Source organism: Mchenga conophoros, linkage group LG12 (genome assembly GCF_057382185.1).
Source record: "Mchenga conophoros isolate Kocher_MC1m ecotype Shallow Benthic linkage group LG12, M_conophoros_male_GT1.1, whole genome shotgun sequence".
In the NCBI taxonomy this organism is placed as follows: Eukaryota; Metazoa; Chordata; class Actinopteri; order Cichliformes; family Cichlidae; genus Mchenga; species Mchenga conophoros.
In genome coordinates, this window is record NC_140537.1 from 19,424,156 (window position 1) to 19,447,266 (window position 23,111).

Consider the following 23,111-nt stretch of genomic DNA (forward strand, 5'->3'; position numbering starts at 1 on the left):
GTAGTGTGTTACAGAAAGTGTTCTCTGTGACTGTGGTCCCAACTGCCTTCAGATCATTAACAAGCTCCACGTTTTGGACTATGTGTGTGTTTTTGTTGTTTTAGTATAATAACAACAAATAAAGATTTATGATAGGACAGAACTTAAATAGGAAGTTACAATGATGATTATACTAAACAGTGGCGATGTGGTGGGAATAATAAGCTTATACTTCTTCCTACTCCTTTATTCTCTCCCTTGTTTTTGTTGTCATGCTATTTAAATTGTTTTACTTTCATTTACAGCCTAAACCCTAATGATAGGCATTAAGTATTTATACCAAGACCCTAACATAATATAGGCGTACACAATCTACACTCAAGACATAAAGGATATGTTTCAGTTTATGCAACAAAAACGCAGATACAGGAAGTACAACAAACTCTTTTATTGTCCATGTAGTGAACCGTGTTGGAATCTGGCCATTTGTATAGATGTGGTCAGGGTGAAACTATTACTTACACTGTGGTGGCACTGTTGTGCATTCTTTTTCTCATGTGTGAAAATGTGGGGAAAACAATCTTCATTTAATTGCTTTTTCATGACATGGCTGTAATGTTTTCTTTCCACATGAGGGCATAATAAAAAATCTTGAAAGTTTACAAAGTTGATTTCTTTTTATGTTGTTGATATATATAAAAAATTACAGCTTAAAGCAAACAAGTCATTGCATTTGATTTGAATACTGAGGAGCATAGCTGTGCATTAACTGTTGTGTTTAATAATTTGATTTTTGTAAGTACTCATTTAACTGTTCGTGTTTAACTTCAAACCCGTTTGTTTTGATTCTGATGTTTGTGAATGTGTAACAAGGCTTCTGTTTCATTATATGACTCCTTTAGATAACTGGCTTCTGCTCATTGTTCTTGTTCAGGCACATAAAGAATATGGTAAAGCCAGGAACTGTGCAGTGCATTGGAGGGTCAGGAAGAACTCCATTCCTTAAAACATAATTTAACTACTGTTTGCTTTTAATAAGAGTCCGATCTTAGCTATATTTTTCCAGTTTATTTATGTATTTACTAAATTTGACAAACTTGTTTAACTCTTTTCCTCTTTTGGTTTACTGTCATGTGACCCATCTTTCTCAAATTCTGCAGACTTGCCCCTTCTGATGCTGACATTGCTTTTTTCGTTGTTTGTTTTTTACCAGCTTCTCAAATTTTACTTGCGTGTGGCTGATGTCAAAGTCTGTTTGTGTGAGAACAACTGTAGTGAAAAACTAAAAAAATATATAGTCCCAACTCAGTGTGAATTCTGATTATATTTGTGGCTCCCTAATGACTTCATCACTGGTTGCAGTGAGTAGTCAGACTTTGGTCTGTTGTAGCCGTTGCCACCCCTGGCCACCCATGGGCTCCGCCCCTGATGGTGAAGCATCCATTTATGCTGTGTTTCTTGCCTCTTTGGAATGAATCTCTTTGTTTCACACACACTAAAAATAACACAAAACTTATTCTTATACAAACCATTACCACTTAGCTGCCAGTAATTTTTAGTTCTTGTTTTAATCAACAAATTCCCTGAAATTCACATGTTTTGTATTTACAAGTCTGTCAACCCTTCAGTGATTTCAAGCATATACATTTCTGAATAAAAAACAAATAAAAAAAAAACTGTGAGATAGTCCCTCTGTGGTATGTTAAAGCCACCACCTTTGTCCCTGCTGTCTTTCACTGCATCTGCTCATTCAGCCATTTTCTCAGCGTCTCCAGGTTCCTCTGAACCCAGCGGACATTTTTCAGTACATTGTCCAGGGCAATCTGAGTAGCTCTCAGCTGAGAAGCCTGTTCTTTGATGGACTCAAAGAATGACTGCACCTGGGGGCAAAAACACAACTATTTAAGTGAAAACAGACAAAAAAGTTCAAAGAAATCTACTCGTTCAATTATAACTGCAACAAGGCTAGCACATATTAGTTATTTGACCTCTCAGAATATCAATATATCTAAACTTCTTTGTGGAATATAAACCATGTTATTTACCTCAGTGAGTTCTTCTGGAGAGGAAAACTGACTTGTGGTGCCAATGATGATGTTTCTAATGCAAAATGAGCCCAGCTGGAACCTGGAGACCAGAAAGACAACAGACAAGAAGGTCAAGACAAATATATCTGAATATCCAGACTGTGGTGCTTGTATGATATGGTACTTTTAAACACTACAACGCAAATCTAGATCACAAGGCCAGTTTGAGGGGGGAAAAAGATTTCACTGAATATGCTATAGTTAAAAATAGCATTAAAAACTGCATTTATATGGCACGCTTTTAGGACAGTCTCTGTTATACTGACTTCTGAACTAGTGTGTCCCAGTTCTTTTTCACAAAGTCCCATGCAAGGTAATGTCCTTTCGGATTTCTGGCTACCATCAGTATGAGAGTGGACAGATCCTGGGATCGAATCACCTTTCCCTCCAAACCCAGCTCCAGCAGGCTGTAACAAAAACACAAACATGAACACAAAGACTACTAACTAAAATTCAATTTCAGCTTACCATACACTTCAATAAGTAGGCTCAGACTTTGAGGTTACTAATCCATACATGCCTCCATATTTACCACAAGGTGGCAGCATTTCTGCTATATTTTCCAACAACAGCATGAAGACAAAATACCCTTCAAGTTTGCTGGTGTCTTTGCTGCTGGCCAAAGCATACAGGATCTTGTGCTTTTGTGCCTCAGAGAGGGAAATCTTGTATGTGTGTAAGAGCGAGGCCCAGCCGTGGTCATCCTGAGCTCCAACTGAATACACAGTCTCTGCCACATCAGTGGGCAGGCTGAAGTAAACACAAACACAGACGTGCATATTAGGGATATGGTGACATATCAGATTATATGAGCTCTCATAGCACAGGAAAGAGCAGTTGTTTATGTGAATCATATATGTGGTTGCTGACTGTGAATGAGTGTTGAAGTGTAGTTTAGATATACTTGAGGGTTCCGTTGGACTGGAGCCAGTCGCTGAAGTGCTGACGTGCCCGCTTCACACAGGGAGGGTCATCCAGGTGACAAGCCAGTGACAGGACCTCAGTCCTAAGACGGCGCTCTGATACAGTGCCGCTGTCACTCCACGTCTGCTGGTCGATGATGGCACGGAAAAATCGCAAGATGTATGCCTGTAGAAACACAGGACAACAGAAACAACAACTCACATTAAACTAATGCCATAATGACATAAAAAAATCAAACTGTGTCCTGCGTTCTTACCCCCAGGTTATGTGTTAAAACTGACTCATCTCTTTTCTCAACCAGATGGTAAAAAGCTTCTAGATATCCCAGTCCTTGGAGGAGAGGCACTGTGTGCGTTTCCAGTAGCAGATAACCGATTAAGTCTAAGGCTTTATTGAGCGGCAGATGACCAGCGCTTTAGAAGAAATAAATATAAAGAGAAGATTATTGTTTTCTATTTTACTTTTAGTAATCAAAGCTGTTTTCTTATACAGAAACCTCTTGCTAGCTCACGTAAACCACAAACAGTTACACACACAAACATATACTTACGTGACCAACTGAAAGGCGTTGTGTATCAAATGAGTTCTGTCTTTGTAGCTCAGAGCAGTGTGGTTTTCACTCAGCAGTTTAGTCATCACATCCCAGCCACCATCCTCATAATGAACCATGTAATAGCCCGTCATATCAGAGTTTACCTTAACCCAGCTGGCTTCCTCTCCTATATGTATACTATCTGAATAAAACATATACAGTAAAAGTTGGAGCAAAGACCAAGATAATGGCAAAGAAAAGCTTTATTCAATTTTATATTCCCCTCTTACCTGTAGGTGATGTCATCAGGTGTCTGTGGATGGTGCTGGAACTGTCTGTCTTATATGTCAGAGGAATATGCCAAAGGAAACTATACAAAAAAGAAATTTATACTCACAAAAGATACAAATCCTTCATCTTAAACAGAAGTCATGGTAGTAATACATAGAGGAGTTACATGTAGAGTAACATAACAATGTGTTAAATAGTAGAAAATTTTAGAAAGGCATGTGCGTATTTACCCCTTCTGTAAAGTGGACCACTGAGGGTCAGAGGGCAGCACTGTCTTCAGGAATCTGTCCTGTCTAAGCAGCAGACGAGCCCCCTTCCTCGTCACAGTTACCAGAGGGATACCTTTCTGCAGAGTCCACGTGTTCATCATGGCTGTTAGGTTCAAATGTTCCCCAGCAAACAGGTACTGTAGGAGACAGTCCACTGAAATTAACATGCAACCACAATCTTATAAACTATGTGACATTTATATGAGGTAAGCAGCGAAGACGACCCAGTGAGTTTATTTTTAAATGTTTGCTCACTGCATTTTTGGAGGCCTGGCTACTGCTGTAACAGTGTTTCCCTGAGATGAAGTCCTCCTCTGAGCAGGTCTGAAAAACAGAATGAAAGGGATGATTTTATGCTGTCTTTGAATTTTTCTACAATCAGCTGATTTAAATTTGTGTGCAGGATGAGGAACATTTTGGAGTAGGTCTACGGCTTTTGAGCGAGGAGAAATTGACATTACTTTTATTTTTATTCAAAGAAAGGACAAGAGTGCAATGGTGAAATATCAACTGCGTCCAAGACAGAAAGAACTGCTTTATAGTGCTAACAGACCTTCGGCTCTTTGGAACCCAGAGCGATGTTAAAACCGAATTCATGCTGACCCCAGTCCAGCAGCCAGAGCCGGAACTTCCACAGGTAACAAAAACAGTAATGAACAGAAAGGCTTGTAACATTGTAACCTCTGTTGCTACTTGTACCGGTAAATGTCGCTACAGTAAATTCATCTTGGCATTCGCTTTATGAACTCTTTCGGATGGTTTTCAGCTTTGCTTTGGGTTGTCGTTTTTTGTGTTCATTCAGGAAAACTAAAAGAAAGCTCTTGTGTGTATACTCATTAGGATAGGGATTTGTCTTGGTGTGTGGGACTGTAGCCTAAGAATTATATTGCTAACCAGTAATTATGTGACAATGCATTTCAGGTAATTTTACAGAGAAACATGAAAATAATGTAATGTAACGAGTAGTGTAACAAATTACTTTCTTCTGTGAGTAATTAAATAAAGTAACAAAGTAACAAGCAATGTTTATTAAATTACTTTTTTGAGTGACAATCCCAACACGGGTTATAATACACTACAGTCATGGTTCTTGTTATATATATATATGGGTTTTGTTGTCTCAGTAGGTGCTCAGTCATCCAACGCTTGATAGTCTTTAAGATGAAAGCAATTAGACTTAATTTTCACAAACAGTTGCCTTTATTTCAACTGCTTAAGACTGTGGGTTTTGTTGTCCCTGATCTTGTTCCAGACTCTGTGTGAGTGTTCATGTTTAGTTAGTTTTAATGTTTCATTAGTTATTAGCCTTCTTGGTTAACAACTGTTTTATTCTGGAAGTTTCACATTTTCTGGATTTACTTCCTATTATTTTTCTGCCATGCCAGACTGTTTCGCCCTATTTAGTTGTGTTTAATATCATCACCTGTCAGATTGTTTGTCCTTAATTTTTCTACCTCTTGTTTCTGGTCTTTCTTGAGCTGCTTTTTGATTCCTACCTTGTTTTTTTTTCTAGCGAATTAGACTTTCTGTATCTCAGCTTTTTTTGTTTATTTTGCCTTCCTTGTAAATTTGGGACCTCTCTCTAGCATATCCTGACATGTATTTCATTTAATTTTTGGATGTGATTGTTATAATGGGATTTTAAATTTGCTTGACATTGATAATCCATTACAGTGTACACTGTGATTGCTTTTTTTGTCTCTTGTTATTTTTGCCTGGAAAGGCAATGCATTCTTTTTTTTTCAGTCAGTCTGCACTCATTACAGCTTTACCAGGCACAGACAAAACACTGACTGCAGTAAAACAGATTTAATGTTCATTTTGTTTATTACTTTAGCTACTCTAAGCAACTTTAAAGTCTGGGCTAATCGATTTTTGCACCATGAAATAGAAAACCTTAGCTGTTTGGAACGAAAACAAATAACAACAGATCTATAACACTGCTGTTACCAGAAGTTTAAAATGTTTATTTGTAAAACCTACATTTTTATGGGCTACATTAAAAAAAAACTAAAGACTATCATCTGATGGAGTCCCAGCTGTTACAGAAACCATTATAAGGGTAGTGTATTATTAGTCAACAAAAATCTGAGACAGAGTCACGTATTCTGGGTCCCAGTATTCCCTCCTCTCCTCTACTTCATCCTGCCTCTTCTCAGCGATTATGGTTAAGACTACAAATCTTTTTATACTGAAACCTTTAAGCTTGTCTCTGCAACTAGAAAAAAAAAATCCTTTTATATATTGAAATTCTGGATTCTCATCCCAAAATTTCAAGTCAGTAACCCAAAGTTTAAAGTTATTTTCTCAATTCAATTTGGAGTTACTTTCTTAAAAGTTACTGTTTGTATGTCAAGTGTTGTGTTAACATAACATAACTGTGGATCTGTCACGATCTGCTCTTTCATGATAACGTCAAGATGACAAACTATCATAAAAAGGTGAGTATTTCAGAAATAAAAGGACAAGCAGAAGCTTTCAATGAATATTTGTTCTATCTACCTGTAATCAAACTCTTATGTCGCCTTTTTAGTTTCATGATCTACTAAAATAGTTTGGACCACATATGGGGAAAAAAGCCAAATAATGTAAAATATATCTCTGTCAGGCTGCGTGTTACTTTGACCATCTCTCATAATTTACACAAAAGAAAACGGTGCCTTTTGACACAGTTAGCGTAATTTGGGTTCTTACGTTGGCCAGACTGTCCCACAGATCCTGATTGTGTGCATTTTTGTAGCTGTACTTGCGGAGGTATCGCACAATCCCTCTCTGAAACACTTCATCTGTCAGAAAGTGTCGCAGCATGTGCAGGACACAAGCGCCCTGGTAAGAAAGAGAGAAAAGGTCGGGACAAGTCCTGGAGGCTCAAAGGAGTGTTTACATCAAGAAAATGGAAAAAAAAGGTTTTGAAAAGATTTTCTGTCAAAGAAACATTTTGAAACATGCAAAGACAAAGACATACTTTGTCATAAGAGACTGTGTCAAACATCTCTTTGATCTGAGTGGGGTTCTCTGCTGGGCTAGATATTGGCCGAGAGGAGTTCAATGAATCGTGACCCACAGCTGCAAAGCAGGTGTGCAGCAGATATTCCTCCTGCAAGAGTGAGCACACAATATGAATATTAATCTTCTTTCTCAGGTTTAATATTAATCTGTCAATCAATGATTAAAGCACATACCACTTTGAGGTCCGGGTAAGTGGCTTCCACAGAAATGTACTCCATGTATCTGGCAAATCCTTCATTCAGCCAGATATCGTTCCACCACTCCATGGTCACCAGGTTGCCAAACCACTGCCAGCAAGAATTATAATTTTGACTCTTTCTGTAATAAAGTGATTGCCTGACAGCATTTAAACCTACATGTCATTACTGTATGCATACACTGTCATACTCCCACCTGATGGGCGAGCTCATGGCCAATGACCATTGTAACCCAGAGTTTATCAGAAACAGAGGATGTGAGGGGGTCGTAGAGAAGACTGGTCTCTCTGTAGGTGGTCAGACCCCAGTTTTCCATAGCACCAGACTGGAAGTCTGGAATGGCTATCAGATCTGAAAGAAGAGCACATGGATCAGGATACTTATAGTTTATATTTCTGGCTTTGTTCTCAAAGCAAAAAATAATAATAATAATTACCTTGTTTGGGTAAAGGATAGCGAATGTTGAAAAACTCCTCATATAAGTCTAGCATTTTAACAGCAACCTCCAGGGCATAGTGGGTTTGTTGCCACTTCTCTGGGGCTGCATAGATGGAAACCTGCAGTGAAAACACAAGAAACAGGCACTTAGACTGAGAAAGTAAGGAAGAAATGAAGGCATTTCATACGAGACATTATCATGTAGACCACACCTGCACCCCAGAGGATGTTGTTCCAGTGATAGACTTAAAGTCACAAATGACAAACGCCACGAGGTAAGTACTCATCTGTACACTTGGAGCAAACTGGTCCTCAAGCAAGTCACCGCTGACTTCAACTGTTTTGATCTGAAAACCACAAAAACTCAAATGAAGTGCTTTTGTTTTGTTTTGTTTTCATTTGAACATTTGTGACAACTGGCACATATGCAACACTTACTACTGGCATGTTGGACAGAGAAATGTACTCGGGACGTCTCCTAATTCGTACAGAGAAATTGGCTTTGAAGCTTGGCTCATCGAAACAAGGGAATGCCATTCGAGCACTCGTAGGCTCAAAATGAGTTGAAGCCAAGGTTCTAAGAATAGATATTATCAGATTTTTAGAAAAGACACTTGTAGGTATGTGTAAGATAGCTTACAGTCCATGCTGTGGAATAGTACACCTGGTCTCACCTGGTCTCTCCTGTACTGGTTCTGTAGGTGCTCTTATAGAAGCCATAGAAACCTTCTGCAAGTTCTGCTCCAAACTCGATATACAGGAAATACTTCTGCCCACTGCTGAGCACTCTGGGAGAAAAAATGCCTATCTGCTCATGGGAAGGGTTATGAAGAACTGGGAGGACCTGGAACAGAAGGAGATTGATGGGTCTGATGTAGGCCACAATGACAAAAGAGCTGATGTGCATTCACAACTACCTGTTCTGATAGATGAGTGAGGTTCTGGTCTAATATGGTGGCTTTGGAGATCTGAAGACCCTTGCTGTGTAATACGACCCAGTTTGTATTGTTCTGCACATCAATCTGAATCTGCACTGAGCCAGTGAAACTTAGACTTGTGAGGTTGGGGTGCAGGAGGAGGTGATAGTGAAGAGGAATGATGTACCTGAGATAAATTAAGACATTGACAAATATCCATCAGCTTTCTTGTTATTGATTGATTTATTTTAATACAATATTTAAAAGCGAGTGCAGAACTTACTTTGGTAGGCGAAGGCGACTCCAGGGGAAGGACAGGTTATCGATACTCAGAGATGGTTCCCCTGCAGGATGAGCAGGAGGGCTTGAAACCTGTTGTGAACTCTCTGTGGGCTGAGACCCAACCAGAGACGCGCTAAAGAGGGACAGCACCAACAGCCTGGCAGAGACCATTGCAGACTAAATGAATTTCTACAACCTATTAGAAAGATGCCAAACTCTGACGTGACAGGCTGACAGATAGTGCTAATATCACTCTATCATATCCTGAACACAGGGAAAAAAATAAGAGGGAGCTGAAGTGACTGTCAGATGATGATATTGAGGAAGCAAAAGCAAGAACAGCAAGCTCTTGGGACTTCTTTCCTTAAACCTGAAAGACACAAATGAAAGATCATGAACACATGAGTCTCTGGGACGAACCCTTTATTCTTCTTCTTATCTGTAGAGGTCTAAGAAAGTCCTCCTTCCAAATATGGCAAATGGTTTCAAAGGTGCATGCTGTAAAATTTGGACAAACTTTAATTGATGAATTCTGTGGTTTTTACCTATTTCTACTACCAAAAAAAGATTTTTCAACACTGCAGGACTTAAAGTGACTTCACTTGGAACCCCTGGTCTGATGTTAATTTCTCTTCCTCGCACAGCGAAGCAGCAATTAGAGAAAGGGCTTACAGTAATGGTGTTATACTGAACCACGCTGCTGGATGTTAGGCTACAACATGTCTCGTCCTGAAAGAGAATCCAACATGTGACAAAAAAGCCACATGACTTTCCATGTGGACAAAACAAAATAAGGACACAGCTATAACTGTAAGGTGACAACAGCTGCAGGAGCTGCAGTTCAAATCGGGTTACCGAGACATTAGTTGTGCTGTACCATAGTGAAAAGGTAAGGCTGCTTGCTGCAACCTCTGAGCTCACCAGAAATGCACCAGACGGTGGAAGAGCGTTTAAATGTTGGAGTGTGCTAAAAAAGCCCCGTCTAAAGTCTGCTTCAGATGTAAAGTTTTAAAGAAATGTCAAAATGCGTTACCTCAGTCATTTTAGCTTCATCATGCTTCCTTTAAGGCCCTGCTGTAACTTTCACTTTCCCTTTTAAGTTTCCACCCACTAGTGATGACACAAAACTCTTTGTGTGCGTGTGTGCATGCATATGTGTGTGTGTGTGTGTGTGTGTGTGTGTGTGTGTGTGTGTGTGTGTGTGTGTGTGTGTGTGTGCAGGTGTAACCTACAAGAGTTTTGTCTAATGTTCTGGGTTTGGTGATATTATCAGTTTCTCACCTCAGATCTAACAGCTGCGAGCAGGTGTGTCTCTCCAGTTACTGCAGCTACTCTCTGCTGCTGTCCAAAATACTCTGTCCCGTTCTCTGTCCTGTCCTCTGTTTTGTCCTCCGTTTTGTCCTCTGTTTTGTCCTTTCTCTGTAAATGCAGATAGTGCTTTACATATCCAAAGCTCACACAGTCCTCCTGTCTCTTTCTCTCTGTCCCTGTGTCTGTGTGTGCATGTGTTTGGGTTTTGTGCAGGCATTTGGGTGGGGGCAAAGGGGTTCCATTGTTAGTATAAGGTCACAACAATGAGACATGTGAGTCCCCCACAATGCAATGCTCCTGCCAAAGCCAAATGGCATGCCCCCATTTAGCACACACATACACAAGCCACACAAACACATACACTAACGCACAGAACGATCAGTAATCACAAAAGTCACTCTAACTGAAGCTGACATGACTGAGCCATCCAGGGGTCTCTTCTACCTTCCTATCATCTATTTGTGGACAGGTAAGAAGTTTAAATATATTTTAAAATATATCTTTTGAATCAATATGAAAGAATAATTAGTCTTAAATGATCACATGAATCATAAATGTCCACAACACTGACTTTAAAGAAGGATTTCTAGGAGTTTGGTTTTAAGAGCTCTCCTCTGTAACTGTTGCAAGTCAATAAAAGTTAGTTTAATTATTCACACAGAAAATAGCAGGTAGGAAATATCCTTCATCTCTGGTGGCATACATTAATTTTAGCTCCTGGAGTTACTACATCAAATTCAGAAATACATGTAGTACATATAAACACATCACCACTTTGATTATAAAACATATATGTGTGATAAGAGCTCAGCAACGAGAATAATTCATCACTGCAAAGATTCGCACACAACTTACCTCTGTTTTTGATTTTTTTTTTATTTGATCTTCTGTGCTCCACCTGAATCAGGAGGGGTAGAGGGCGATGTGCTGGCTTCACTGGCACCTCCAGTTCACCTGTCAGGGGAGAGGCTTGGTTGGACCCTGCTGGTGTGCATTGTGAATGACTTCAGGAGAGGGCACTTGGAGGTCAGCTGGAGCTCAGCGTCAGAGGGTCACATGCCCACCACGCCATACAGCATCGCTTTAACCAGGAAGCACAATGTCCCCAATGTGGTGGCTGTTATCACTGTGACAACCAGAGACTGGCCATCATACAGTTGCTCAGTAAGTCGCAAGAGACACTCAAAAAGCAAGAGGAGACGCCGCATCACCTCATCAGGTAAAGATGAGTTCATGTGACCATATCTGTAAATTTGGAGCTGGAATTTCACATTTTATCTTTTCAGATCATCAAGACAAACTGTGCCATGAAGAAGAAAAAATTAAAGGTAATTTGTTGTTGCTCAAAAATGAAAAAAAAAAAAAAAATCAATAAATTGACACACGAGGATATCTTATACTGGTCTGCATGGTTTGCTCTCAGGCATTGATGTGTGGACAAACACAGTGGTTATCCTGGTTATGAGGCTGCTTCTCATGAAGATCCTCGCCTTTGACACTCTGATGACCATTTATGTTGTTATTAAGTGGTAAGTACCATCATGCAGTACACAGATGTACCTTTGCATGTCATTGATTATTATACGTATGTAAATCTTCATGTATTTCTATGAGTGTAATTCATTTGATTTTATTTAATTATGTAAGTCTGAACGGAGTATTTGACTTTTCAGATCGATGGAAATGGGTTTCTCATGCAACATATGACCTTGACAAGGAAACTAACCTAGAGAGGATAACTGTTTCTGGTCTGAAGTCTTCATAGAGGAGTTTTCTTCACTGGAAGATAATGAGTATGTTCCCACTCGTGGTTGATTTTAAGGACATGGTTTGACGGATTAAACGGGAAATGATCCATTGCCAGGATGACAGGAGTATGCTGTAACGCTTAAAGACGCGCCTTTTTCAGCCTTTTCACAGAGACATCCAGGTGTCGCTGCCTTTGGCAGTTGAAAACAGATCGTGTTTGTGAGGCCAAACCTGTTATCTGATCAAAAGCTAACCACAGACAGATGGCTTAATGCTTCTGTGGGAAGGTGTGTGTGTACAGTCTCGCTCTTATTTAACTCTAAACTCCTGTGGGTGAATTTCAGCTCAAAGTTTGTTCATTTTTTTTTGTTTGTTTGTTTACTCATTAATACTGTTTTACTTTATTAGTATATTCATTTTTCTTTTTATATTCCTGTGAATGTAAAATTAATAGACAGTAAAATCGAACTGTGTTGACTTTCATGTTTGTTCGCTTTTTTAAATAAAACACTCACACAGTTTATTTCCTTTTTTTTCCTTTTTTTGAGAGCCTTGAGTAACACACTGACATATCAACAGATTACCACTAGGTGGCAGTACAATCACATCTGACATTTTTTAAATTATTATTTAACAGCAAGAATATGGAGCTTAACTTCCTCTACGGGGCACTACGTTCATAAATAAGTTAAGTATTTCAACATTGATCAGTCACTCTTCACTCACACATGTTGTAAGAGACCACAATGCCAAAAAACAACAAAAAAAACTGAGATGAACCAATATCGTCAAACAAATTTGGCGTTCAAAAGGCTCACAGGCTTTTTTTAAAGGTAGAAACTTCTACCAGGTATCAAATTCTTAAAACACAACGCTGATGCAGAAAACACAGCCTAGCGTGATAAGGTTTCTTCAGTAATTTGCACTGCTTTCTCTCCAGTATTTTACATGTATCCCAACAAGGAGCAGCTTGTCAGTTCCAACAAAACCAATCTACAGTAGTAAGTTTAAAAACTAGGGAGAAAAAGACTCCGAGAGGGTGGAGGGTGCTGGTTTGGTGTTGAGTTTTGATTTTCGCTGCACAAGAAACAAAAAAAAATAAAATCTGTCTTTGGCTCAAATTATACGAATAATAAAAAAAAAGTAGACCGAGTAAAAAACACGAGCCTGTAAAGTCACAGCGTCTTAGCAAAAAGGCGGGACTTCTTCTAATGCAAATCAGCTGAAATGAAAACACTTTGACACATTAAAAGAAAAACACTGAAGCACCCACAAACACACAGACTCACACAAGCAGTCAAAGTCAGGCATGAGAAAAACAAAGTAGTACTGATGGCATTCGCTGTGACGAGTTTCAAAATACATTCAACAGAACAGCTCACATTACTTAAAATAAAATGCTGAAGCAAATCAGCTAGTACTTGTTGCACTTAAAAATAAATGACATCTCCTATTGTTCTACTTACTTTTACTGTGAAAGGATCCAAAACCAAATCACAGAGCTCCAAAGTTTGAGCTAGTTTTAATGGAGGACATGAAGTGAAAGAAAACAAAAAAACACTGATGTGGATTTGTGGAAAAAATTAAAATAAAGTGCATTTGTTAAAACAAACCTCCTCATCTGAGGTATTCAAAAAAAATCACATCAAATGGCACAAAAACAAACTTGACTCCATTACACAGTGCACTGAAGACAAAATGAACTATTTACAGTCAATTTAAACACACAGAGACATTTGTGTCATTGTCAGGTGCGTTCTATCCAAAGTTGAAGACAGATTGTAGAAGCCGTCGTGACGTCTTGTTTATTTTATTTTGCATTTTTTACCTCCAGAGAGCTGATTCTCTTATAGTTAGTGACACCAGCATGTCCTGCATCCACTGGGAGGTCTTTCACCTTTAAAGAAAATTAAAGTCCTAATAACTGCTCAGGCTGCTGGTTCCTCACTGCAAGAAACAGGTGCCAGTGTTAAGTATCAGTGCTCAGCAAAAAACTTCCAAACCATTTATTTGTAGTGCACACACATACCCAGACCTACACACATACAGGCGCACACAAAGACTCCCGCTATTACATCAACACAGTGCTCAGAAAACATGGCAGGAGCAGGGCAAGCCGTTTGAAATTTTGAGAATCAAAGTGTAAAGAGGAGGTGGCAAAACTACGGGGGTAGATCCTCCAGCTGTCCCGGTGTGGATGGAGACTCTCCATATCCTTCTGCGCACTGTATGCTGCCACTGTGAAGTTAGCATCCCCGGTGGTCAGGAGGTCAAACACACAGGAGTGGAAGTAAATGTCCTCTACCTCCAGTTGCTCCCTGCACCGCTCCCTCGCCCCCTCCACACCAGAGACCTGCGTGGAGCCGTAGGCGGATGTTTGTGTCTGTGAGGAGTAGCTTGGCCGACGTAGCTGCTGAAGCTGCAGGCCAAGCGCAGGAGGGGAGACGGGCAGGGGAAGATGCCCCGCCTGGTCGATGCGCTCTGCGCTGGGGCAGCCGTTCAGGCAGAGCTGCAGGTCCTGGGTGGCATCGTAGGCCTGAGCCAGCTCCTCTGGGATCCGCACCGCCAGGGTCAAGTAGCGCCCCAGTTGGCGAACAATTACAGTCACGCCGATGTAGCCAGCGTGCAGCTCCACGTGGCGCCCTGGGCTGCGCTCGGAGATCCACAGAGCCCGGACCTTCCTGCTTGCTCCGTCTGCACCAGCAGAATTGTGCATGGGGTCGCCACTGCTCACGGTTCCATCATCAAAGGCAGCCGGAAGGTTGTCCGTGACGGCCTGGTAGACCCTCTGGTCCGTACAGCCCTCGTAGGGTTTGAAGATGATGGTGATCTATAAAGCAGCAGAGCATCAGGTAACTTAGAGGAACACTTCAAATGTGTTCAGTTTACAGTTATTGAGACATTTCATTAATTTCATTTTACATGATAGAAACAATTGTAATCAAAAAGATGAATAGAGCAAGTAAATTAAAAATAAATTAATCACCAACTAATTTAATAATTTCCTAATGAATTTCAGTGGCTTTTGGACCCTGTCAATGAAATATCTTTAGCAAGCAGACTGCTAGTTGAACAAAACAGAAAATATGAATATAGCTGCACTTTGGTTGATCAGGAAGACAGAAAATCCTAATAAATCATAAAATAATAATAAGCTGCAATTCCAACTATCTGGTTAGTTTAAACCTTTTAAACAAATGTTTGATACATTTCCCTTTTTTGTGTTGTAACTGAGCATCCTGGGGTTCCTAAAATAAAAAGAGTCAATTTATTCAGTTTAGTTCATTTTATGCACTAAACTGTTAATAATTGAATCAAGAAAAAAAAATCTCATGACAAGCAGAAGAAATTTCCATCTGTCTGTTTTTCACAAATATCAACACTCACCCACTGCACAGGTCACCAACTCTCATCAGGCTACATTTGAGAAATGACTTAATGACTTTTTAACAAGTTGTAATTTGACACAGCTATGCAAACATGCTTACACATGCACGCACACGAACACACAGGCTGGCAGAAACACACACACACACACACACACACACACACACACACACACATAGGGATCCAGTGGTGAGTGGAAGCTGGAAGTGGTAGATGCAGGGTGTGGTGTGAGCATTACGGTTAGCACTAGCATCATAGTTCCGGTGAATGGCTGCTTTGTTCATATGACAGCCGTGAGGAATGAGACCTGGCAGGCCATTAAGCCTGGAGGGCCGTTAATGTGTGTGAAAGAGTGTGTATGTGTGCGTGTCTGTGTCCTTAATAATCGTGACTAATAACTTGCCCCACCTCTGACACAAGGTCAAACCTACAGCTCCAAAGTGTAGCAGCTGTACTATTTGCTTAATGTGTGTGTGTTTCTGCGAGTGTGTGCGTGACTAAGTGTATGCACGGGTGTGTATGTCCTTTAATAATTAAAGCTATCGACTGTGCTAGAAAGTGCAGATGATCGCGGGGAAACAACATTGCTTCTTTAACACCACAAAGATCACCTTGTGTGGTTCGTCATCCATTTAGTGGTGTGTGCCTGCGTGTGTGCTTGTGAGTGAGCGTCTTCTGCACTGTGTCCTCTAAGACACACAGTGCCGTAAGCAGAGCGCAAGGAGTGCCACTCGTGAACTTATGAGACACACGCACAAGTGCTTGCAGACACACACATAAGTAAACAGTGGGTCCTTTCACACATCTCATTTCATGTTATTAAAGGTCAGGCTGTACGCAGACATTAACCAAGTTAGGTTTCTAACACTGCTTCAGTCACAAGAGTTAAGAGTCACAAGATTGAGGCTGTTTGCCTTACACCTGTGAGTCTATGGGAGCGAGAAACACTCAGCATGAGAGTCAAGGAGAGCATGTTTTCCAGTTTGACTTTGATAAGATTTCTTATTCTGACGTGCATAAAAGTAGCTTGGACGTCATTATGGAAACCCAAACAAGAGATATATAACTAGACTGTTAACCCTGCTTGCACTTGTAAGAGTGTTTCAGCTTCAAAAATGGAAAAATAAGAGCCCAAAAGCCAGTTTCCGGTTCCTTACCTTATTGGTTGCTGTTGCACTGGAGCCAGGAACCACAGGAACATTAGTGACCTGCACTGAAAGGTAGTCGTTATCAATAAGAGGCCATGCTCCCTCCACTTTACAAGTCTGGAAGCTGTCCTTGAATGTCCTCAGGTGGGGGTCACCAAAGAGCCCACAAAACAGGTACTCAGCCCGAGAGTGGCTGTGGCTGTGAGTGTGTGAGTGTGAGTGAGCGTGTGCATGGGATTGCGTGTGGGCGTGCTGAGTGCGGCTGTGATAGTTGCATGGCTCAAAGGGAATCTCAGGGTGTGTGGGAGAAGTGGGGCCGTCTCTGGAGCAGTTTCTCTGGCTCATTAGGTCTGAGATGCCCAGAACAGCCGAGTGGAAGACCAGGTTTCCACGGCAGGCCTTTGCTGTCCTCTGAGTGCAGGCCGAGTACGCACGCAAAGCCTTGCAAAATTCAGTGTGAAAGCCATCCACCGCAGGGTTCAGGTGGGAGGTCAGGGAGACAAAGTCGGTGGTGCACTTCTGGATACGACACTGAGGTGTGGCCACCTGGCACTGACCTGAAGAGGACACACAGATAGAGTCTGGAATACTAATATATAATACACACATGTCTGATAATTTAGGCATGAACTAGACACAGTTATGTCTCAGTGGAAGTGAAAAGGTTGTGCAATCACACAAGACTACCAAGGTTACGTGTGAAGAAAGCTTTGATTTTAAGCACGCAGTGATATGAGTCTTTTTACAGTCTAATAAAAACCTAATAAAACTAGAAAAAGAACCAGCTGTTGATTGAAAGTCTGGATCAATCATCAGTGCCGCTCTGTGAGCGTAATAAACCTGAAGTGTAATAAACCAAAGAGCAACCGGAGAGAGGGAAGACGAAGCATGTTTTACCACAAGCAGTGAGATAAAAGTGCCCATACAGCCAAGGAGCACACAGCATATAGAGCATTATAGACAAAGGGAACAGGGCAAAGCAGCTGTGCTGTGAATACAAACACAACACAGTGACTTTTTGAAGCTAATAATCTTCGTCAGCAAGGTGCTGAATAATTGTGTTAGTGATCCTGGGTGGCTTCTGCAGAGGAAAAACATAATCAAAAATGCACCTCGTGTAGCCATCAGAAACAGATTTCCCTGATGTTTTATCTTTTTCTGCGTTTCTAAATGTAACGAGGGTCAAAGTCGCCTTTTATATCATAGATCATCGGAGAGAGAGAGAGAAAGATAGAGCGAGAAAGAGATTAGAGACCAGACCTAATGCATTAGTCACAACGTGCTCCAATTAGATTAGGCCAGAGAGAGAGAGGCTCTGCAGTGTATGAGCAGCTACACACACACACACACACACACACACAGCAATAGCTATCTTAGAAAGAATGCTGCTTGTACTTCCGTTAACCACACACAGTCGGTGATCTTTAGATGATGGTCTCTTAATGGCCAAGAAAAGGCTGAAAGTGCAAGAGTTTTTACAGAAACGATCACTCAAACGTTACTCCATCACTTAACCAGCTGGCAGCACACGTCCGCTATTCTCTGTCGATTTATCTGATTTTAGAGCATGAAGGAGTGTGATGCCACCAAATGGGGGCAGTAATGCTCTGAATTTTGCTATTCGGGGTGCAGGTACGGACCCTCACTCACACTGCGCTTTAGAATCTTTCTCCTAACTGTTAAATACTGACACCAACCCACAGACACACACACACACAGGCTGCCTCCTATGCCAACCACCGCTGCACAGACAGGTCTGAGTACTGAGGACACATTGTGTCTTTGACTGGTGCACCAACAGCCTCCTTCTTTCCCTCCAATCTAGCCTGCAGTACCCAAATGCGACTCCCAATCTAATCAGAGCAGTTTGTTCTCTTTCAGAAGTTATCAGGATCATGAGCTGCTGCACAAAAAGCACTTATTCACTAATATTTTCTCCGAAGGATAACTTAGCGAGAAGCAAGCTGACCCTCTGACTGCAGGGCTCTGGCATTAAACCATCGATCTGCAAAACCTTACTGACGGAAAGCTTCTGTTGAAGTTTACACCACTGTGTCGCTCCCATGCTGACCCTGCACTCTGACCTCTCGGAAATAAAAACTAGGATTTCCATATGATGCTTAATAACGTCTGTAATATTTACACGTTACATGTTAAAGCACAATTTTCTTATTTGCTTCTGAAAACATTCATGTGATCTCCTTTGTAAACAGTTTCTCTAAATTAGCATATTTTTTGCCAAGTAAAGCCGAGGTGATGAATACTGCGGTGGCTGGCAAATACTATTAAGAGGAGAATACACAACTCCTCGTGTGTTTAAAATTGCCTTCAACATTGCTCCTTATCCTCTGTCTTCCTCGCGTTCAATATAATCCCACAGGACTCGAATCTTCTTCTCTCTCATATCTTCAGTTTTCTCTCTTTTTTTTCCTTTGTAGCTTCAATCACTTGCCTCCTTCAGCACTATTCTGCTTTCAGCCCCCTCAGCCTCATTCCCTGGCCAGCCTCACCTCCTTACTGCCTCTCTTCCTGAGGCACCTTCTCTACCATCAGACAGAGGTCATAAGATCAACCAGCTGAATCTCAATGGCTCGGTTTAGCATTTTTTTTTTTTTTTGCCTCCCAATCTCGCTGCCTTCAACTCCTTTGATCTCTGGAGATCAGGAAAGGATCTACTGGGATCATTTCTCAACCAAGGGAATAGCTCCAGAAGTGCTTATTGATCACCTTGTTGTGTGCACTCTCTCACACGCTGAGCTCAAATCACACAAACACCCTTTCCATAGCTTTAAGCTGCAAAGCTTTACAGGAGCTCACTCTCTCTGTCGTCCGGCCAGACACTGTGAACAATAGTCAACAATTCAGACCCTCCTTCCTCCCTGCCTAAACAGACACATGGGGCTTACAACAAAGAAATGTATCTAAATACCCCAAAACATGTACAAGTTTTAACAAATAAAACATTCTGTTTGGCTGGACAAACTAAAAAAAGAACAAACAAAAAAACACATTCTTTCCAGGTGACGCACGTGCAACATAGGTGCCAAGAGGGTCTTTAATGTGAAGTGGGTCTCTCTCTGTGTTCCCATTTTGTCCGACTGCCTGCGCTGTGTTAAACTAATTACTGGAGGTGTGACTGCTCTACAGACAGCCGACCCCCTGCACAGACAAAAACACTCAGACTCAGCCAGATTTGATTTTTTTTTTTTTGCTGCCTTTTTGCACCAAATGTAAAATGCTTCTGTATCTTTACGAGACAGAAAACCAGACCAGCAAACAGTTTCACAAAAAAGTAAAGAGCTCTGCAAAGCCACAGAAAACAGAAGTATGTCAAAACTGTCACATTTGAGTTTAGTGTCAGAAATCCTTGCAGACACCTTGTTAACGTCCAGTTAACAGGCTCTTCATTTATTAAATTCATTGGGTTTTTTTGTTGTTGTTGTTTTTCTAACAAGCCTTGGATGATTGTAGGGGTTTTAAAAGATAAACATCCACAAATATAAAGAGAAATATGTTGGACATTCAAGAATATGTTCTTAAATTAGATTATCTGATCCTATTTCTTACAATAGACATTATTAATCAGCATCAGCTCAACATTACATGTTTATTTAGGTTTGGCCAGATTTAAATCACAGCACAACTTCCTTTTACATTTTATGATGTGCAGCGGTGGAATAGATTGTTTTGTTTTGTTTGTTTTTTCTGTAAACGAGTGCACTAAAAGAATTGGTTTATATGGACAAGAGGAGAGGTAGCTCGCTCCTGCCTTCTCTCCCCCTCCTCCATGAGCCATTAAGAGGCAGACAGGAGAATGACGGCCCAGGAGAGAGGAGAAACTCGATCCGTGCTCAGACTGCTGCACTGCCGCTTTAGAGAGAGCCATTGTCAGGCAGCACTGGGCCCAACACAAGGATCAACCGCACAGTGATTACAAATGCTTAATAACTAACAAAGTGTTTCAATCACCATCAAGTGATGGCGACTGAAAAGAAATGTTGTTACTATGGTTATAGCTGATGGAGTCCGCAGTAATTAGTTCATCACTGAATATGAATGTAGATAAATTACAGATCAGTTGCTACTGTGACCCAAAGAGATTCTGGGTGTTGCAGTGTTGCAAGTGTGATTAGTTACCTATGTGAGCACCGCAGCACAGAGCGATGATCAGCAGTAGAAGCGGCCGGAAGCGGCGCACCATAGACGGGGAGGTGAGGCGCTCAGCCCCGCGGCAACAGCATCCGGCTCTCCCCATCCCCGTCCATGCAGGGCCAGGAGGGGAGAGTGGACAGACCTCCAGAGGGCGAGGACGGGTGGTGTCCAGGCCTTCTCACTACTTCTTCTGCCCCTTCTTCTTCACTCTTCTCTCCTTCCTCTCCTCCACGGGTGCGCAGGGGCATTAAAACACAGCTGCTCCGCGGAATGCAGGGCGGAGGGGGAGGTGGAAAGGCACAGAGAGGAAAGAAAATACAAAGTACAACCAGAAGTCACTTCGTCGACACTTTTACTTTTTTCTCTCCTTTACAAATCCAAACCCCACGTGATTAGAGTGCGCTCCCGCTGCAAGCCGGACTTTTGCCTTGATTATGATCACTCTCCTCTCTCGTCCAGAACACGCACAATCATATCCCTCCCTCCCTCACCGGCCAGGCGGAGGTTTCTCCTGCTCTCCTCCCATTTCACTTTCTCCTCCTCCTCCTCTCCCACCCCAGCAAATCAATAGAGAATCAACCAAACCCTGCTGGCGGAAAACCCGCCTATACCACATTGATAGAGAGAGAGAGAGAGAGAGAGAGAGAGAGAGAGAGAGAGAGAGAGAGAGAGAGAGAGAGAGTATATAAAATAGGACAAAAACAAATAAATAAAAATCTGATAAAAGTTATGAAGTCTAGGTAAAGCAGCACTGTATAAACTAAAAATAATAATGAGCTTATTGATTTATTCAATTCACTATTTAATTGCGCACGAACAGCAAGAACATTAGAACAAAATACAAAAGGAAGTCGAACATTTGACGATGAACAAAAATGTTATTCAGAAAAAAAATCTTAACTCATGTTTAAAATGTAAAAGGAATAGAAATACTAATGCAAACATGTTGCAAAAATAAGGGAGGCTATTCAGTAGCTGTGGAAATGTTAAAGGATTTTACAAGGTGTAATTAGAATGGCATTCATTCACAGGTAAATAAGCCTCTTAAGAGTAACAATAAAATCACATTTTATATTTTAGTACTGATAGGATTTATATCATTATTAGTACTTCTAGTTTGCACAAATACAGGTAAGTGCAAACAATTTCCCTTTTATTTTGTATGTCTGTTGTTTCTGAAATCCCACATCAAATAAGTGTTTGAAAATTAACCATACTACACTCGAAATACTCCAAAAGGACACCTCTTAATCTCATAAGTCATATCCAGCCTACCCCATGTGTTCCCCATGGCTATAATAGAAATCATAAATCATATAAATCCACTTATTAAACTCGGGGATATACAGTATTGGGCAAAAGTCTGTCTTTATATTTTTCCAGGCTTTTTTGTGATTTTTTATAAAGTGGTCTTGAGCAATGCTTCTCCAGGCTTTCTAAAGATCTTTCACAGTTTTGATTTGTTTTGGACATTTTCTGCTTTTTTACTTATTTTCACTTATTTTCAGGTATAGTCCTTATACCTGATCATTTGTTTGTTTGTTTGTTTGTTAAGCAACTTAACACTGACCTATGAATCATTCAAGCACAAACTGGTATCTAACACCAGTGTAGTGTCTACACTGTAACTTTAGACACTTGGAAACTAGCAGTTTGATTCAAAAACACAGCATTTGTTTTAATTTCTTTAGTTGACATGATGTGCTGTGTGTCCTTAAATTTGGTTTTTTTTTTTAAATGAAACTGCACAAGTGAAAGACCTTAAAAATGATCTTCAGCAGACGAAAAGTATCTAAAGTCATGTCTTTAAGAAACAGGAACAAATCCAGCAAAGAGCTGATACAAGACCTGACAGATGCATCTGACCCTGCACTCCATCCATCTACTGTTTGCTTAAGTCTCATCAGATATGGTTTCAGTGGAAGGGTGGCTGTCAAGAAGCTATTCTTAAGAAAGGGAAACCGAGAGAAAAGGCTGAGGTATGCCAAATTATACAAAAACTAAAGACTCAAGGCCTTTGCACAGTATTGTAATTAATAATTAATTAATCAGTGAAATTAGCTGGATGTTTTGTGTGCTGTTATTCAGTCTGTATTCAGTGACACAGTGGCTTAGTCCATGCTTGAGTTTTTATTTTGTGCTTCCTAAGAATTAAACAAACTGAATGGAAAAACATGTAGCGTACATTAAACTTGATTTAATAAGTTTGTATCCTTCCTTACCTTATTGGAAAAAATAAAAAAAATAAAAATATGTTGACAGACACAGAACTAAACACAATGCCCAGATGATGTCTGTAACACACCGTCCAAACATGTTCACACCGAAACCATCGTAATGCTGTAAAGTAAAAAGAACAAAACTGCCGAAAGTTCAGGAGGGAGTGTAAACAGAGATAATGACAGCCACTAAATATATGCAAAGTAACTTGTGCCTTGC

General features: G+C 40.7%; 3 protein-coding genes across 4 annotated transcripts; 1 reads left to right on the top strand and 2 right to left on the bottom strand.

The window, feature by feature from the left end:
* Positions 1 to 1,528: 1,528 nt before the first annotated feature.
* Positions 1,529 to 10,407, bottom strand: erap2 (endoplasmic reticulum aminopeptidase 2). Of its 2 annotated transcripts, none has more exons than XM_085294219.1 (21): positions 10,207 to 10,407; positions 8,927 to 9,295; positions 8,644 to 8,830; positions 8,401 to 8,570; positions 8,165 to 8,303; positions 7,939 to 8,073; positions 7,725 to 7,845; positions 7,485 to 7,639; positions 7,265 to 7,378; positions 7,048 to 7,179; positions 6,777 to 6,908; positions 4,338 to 4,406; positions 4,044 to 4,219; positions 3,813 to 3,892; positions 3,541 to 3,724; positions 3,247 to 3,403; positions 2,971 to 3,155; positions 2,655 to 2,816; positions 2,333 to 2,473; positions 2,025 to 2,106; positions 1,529 to 1,859 (listed from the first exon to the last, which is right to left on the bottom strand). In XM_085294219.1, exons 2-21 carry the CDS (start codon positions 9,094 to 9,096, stop codon positions 1,713 to 1,715), a joined length of 2,838 nt encoding a protein of 945 aa, XP_085150345.1. In that variant the 5' UTR covers positions 9,097 to 9,295; positions 10,207 to 10,407; the 3' UTR covers positions 1,529 to 1,712. The 2 variants fall into 2 exon arrangements, with proteins under 2 accessions (XP_085150345.1, XP_085150344.1); XM_085294218.1 differs by lacking the exon at positions 10,207 to 10,407 and adding an exon at positions 9,959 to 10,028.
* Positions 10,408 to 10,635: 228 nt separating this feature from the next.
* On the top strand, positions 10,636 to 12,487 carry LOC146562469 (uncharacterized). Its single transcript, XM_085294221.1, has 5 exons — positions 10,636 to 10,705; positions 11,144 to 11,455; positions 11,523 to 11,564; positions 11,660 to 11,765; positions 11,910 to 12,487. Coding segments are annotated over exons 1-5 (516 nt in total). The 5' UTR covers positions 10,636 to 10,650; the 3' UTR covers positions 11,911 to 12,487.
* Positions 12,488 to 12,504: 17 nt separating this feature from the next.
* rgmb (repulsive guidance molecule BMP co-receptor b) lies at positions 12,505 to 21,149 on the bottom strand. Its single transcript, XM_085294220.1, has 3 exons — positions 20,658 to 21,149; positions 16,530 to 17,077; positions 12,505 to 14,815 (listed from the first exon to the last, which is right to left on the bottom strand). The coding sequence occupies exons 1-3, from the start codon at positions 20,773 to 20,775 to the stop codon at positions 14,057 to 14,059; spliced, it is 1,425 nt and encodes a 474-aa protein (XP_085150346.1). The 5' UTR covers positions 20,776 to 21,149; the 3' UTR covers positions 12,505 to 14,056.
* Between the last annotated feature and the right edge of the window lie 1,962 nt (positions 21,150 to 23,111).

Excerpts from the sequence above, each read along its gene's own strand:
- rgmb (XM_085294220.1), bottom strand. The coding sequence starts at position 20,775 with ATGGGGAGAGCCGGATGCTGTTGCCGCGGGGCTGAGCGCCTCACCTCC. Across the intron at positions 17,078-20,657 it reads GTGCTGCGGTGCTCACATAG|GTCAGTGCCAGGTGGCCACA; the intron begins GTAACTAATCAC and ends TGTCCTCTTCAG. Across the intron at positions 14,816-16,529 it reads GTGCAACAGCAACCAATAAG|ATCACCATCATCTTCAAACC; the intron begins GTAAGGAACCGG and ends GCTGCTTTATAG.
- LOC146562469 (XM_085294221.1), top strand. The coding sequence starts at position 10,651 with ATGACTGAGCCATCCAGGGGTCTCTTCTACCTTCCTATCATCTATTTG. Across the intron at positions 10,706-11,143 it reads TATCATCTATTTGTGGACAG|GAGGGGTAGAGGGCGATGTG; the intron begins GTAAGAAGTTTA and ends CACCTGAATCAG. Across the intron at positions 11,456-11,522 it reads ACGCCGCATCACCTCATCAG|ATCATCAAGACAAACTGTGC; the intron begins GTAAAGATGAGT and ends TTATCTTTTCAG.
- erap2 (XM_085294219.1), bottom strand. The coding sequence starts at position 9,096 with ATGGTCTCTGCCAGGCTGTTGGTGCTGTCCCTCTTTAGCGCGTCTCTG. Across the intron at positions 8,571-8,643 it reads TCACTCATCTATCAGAACAG|GTCCTCCCAGTTCTTCATAA; the intron begins GTAGTTGTGAAT and ends CTTCTGTTCCAG. Across the intron at positions 3,156-3,246 it reads TTTTAACACATAACCTGGGG|GCATACATCTTGCGATTTTT; the intron begins GTAAGAACGCAG and ends GTGTTTCTACAG.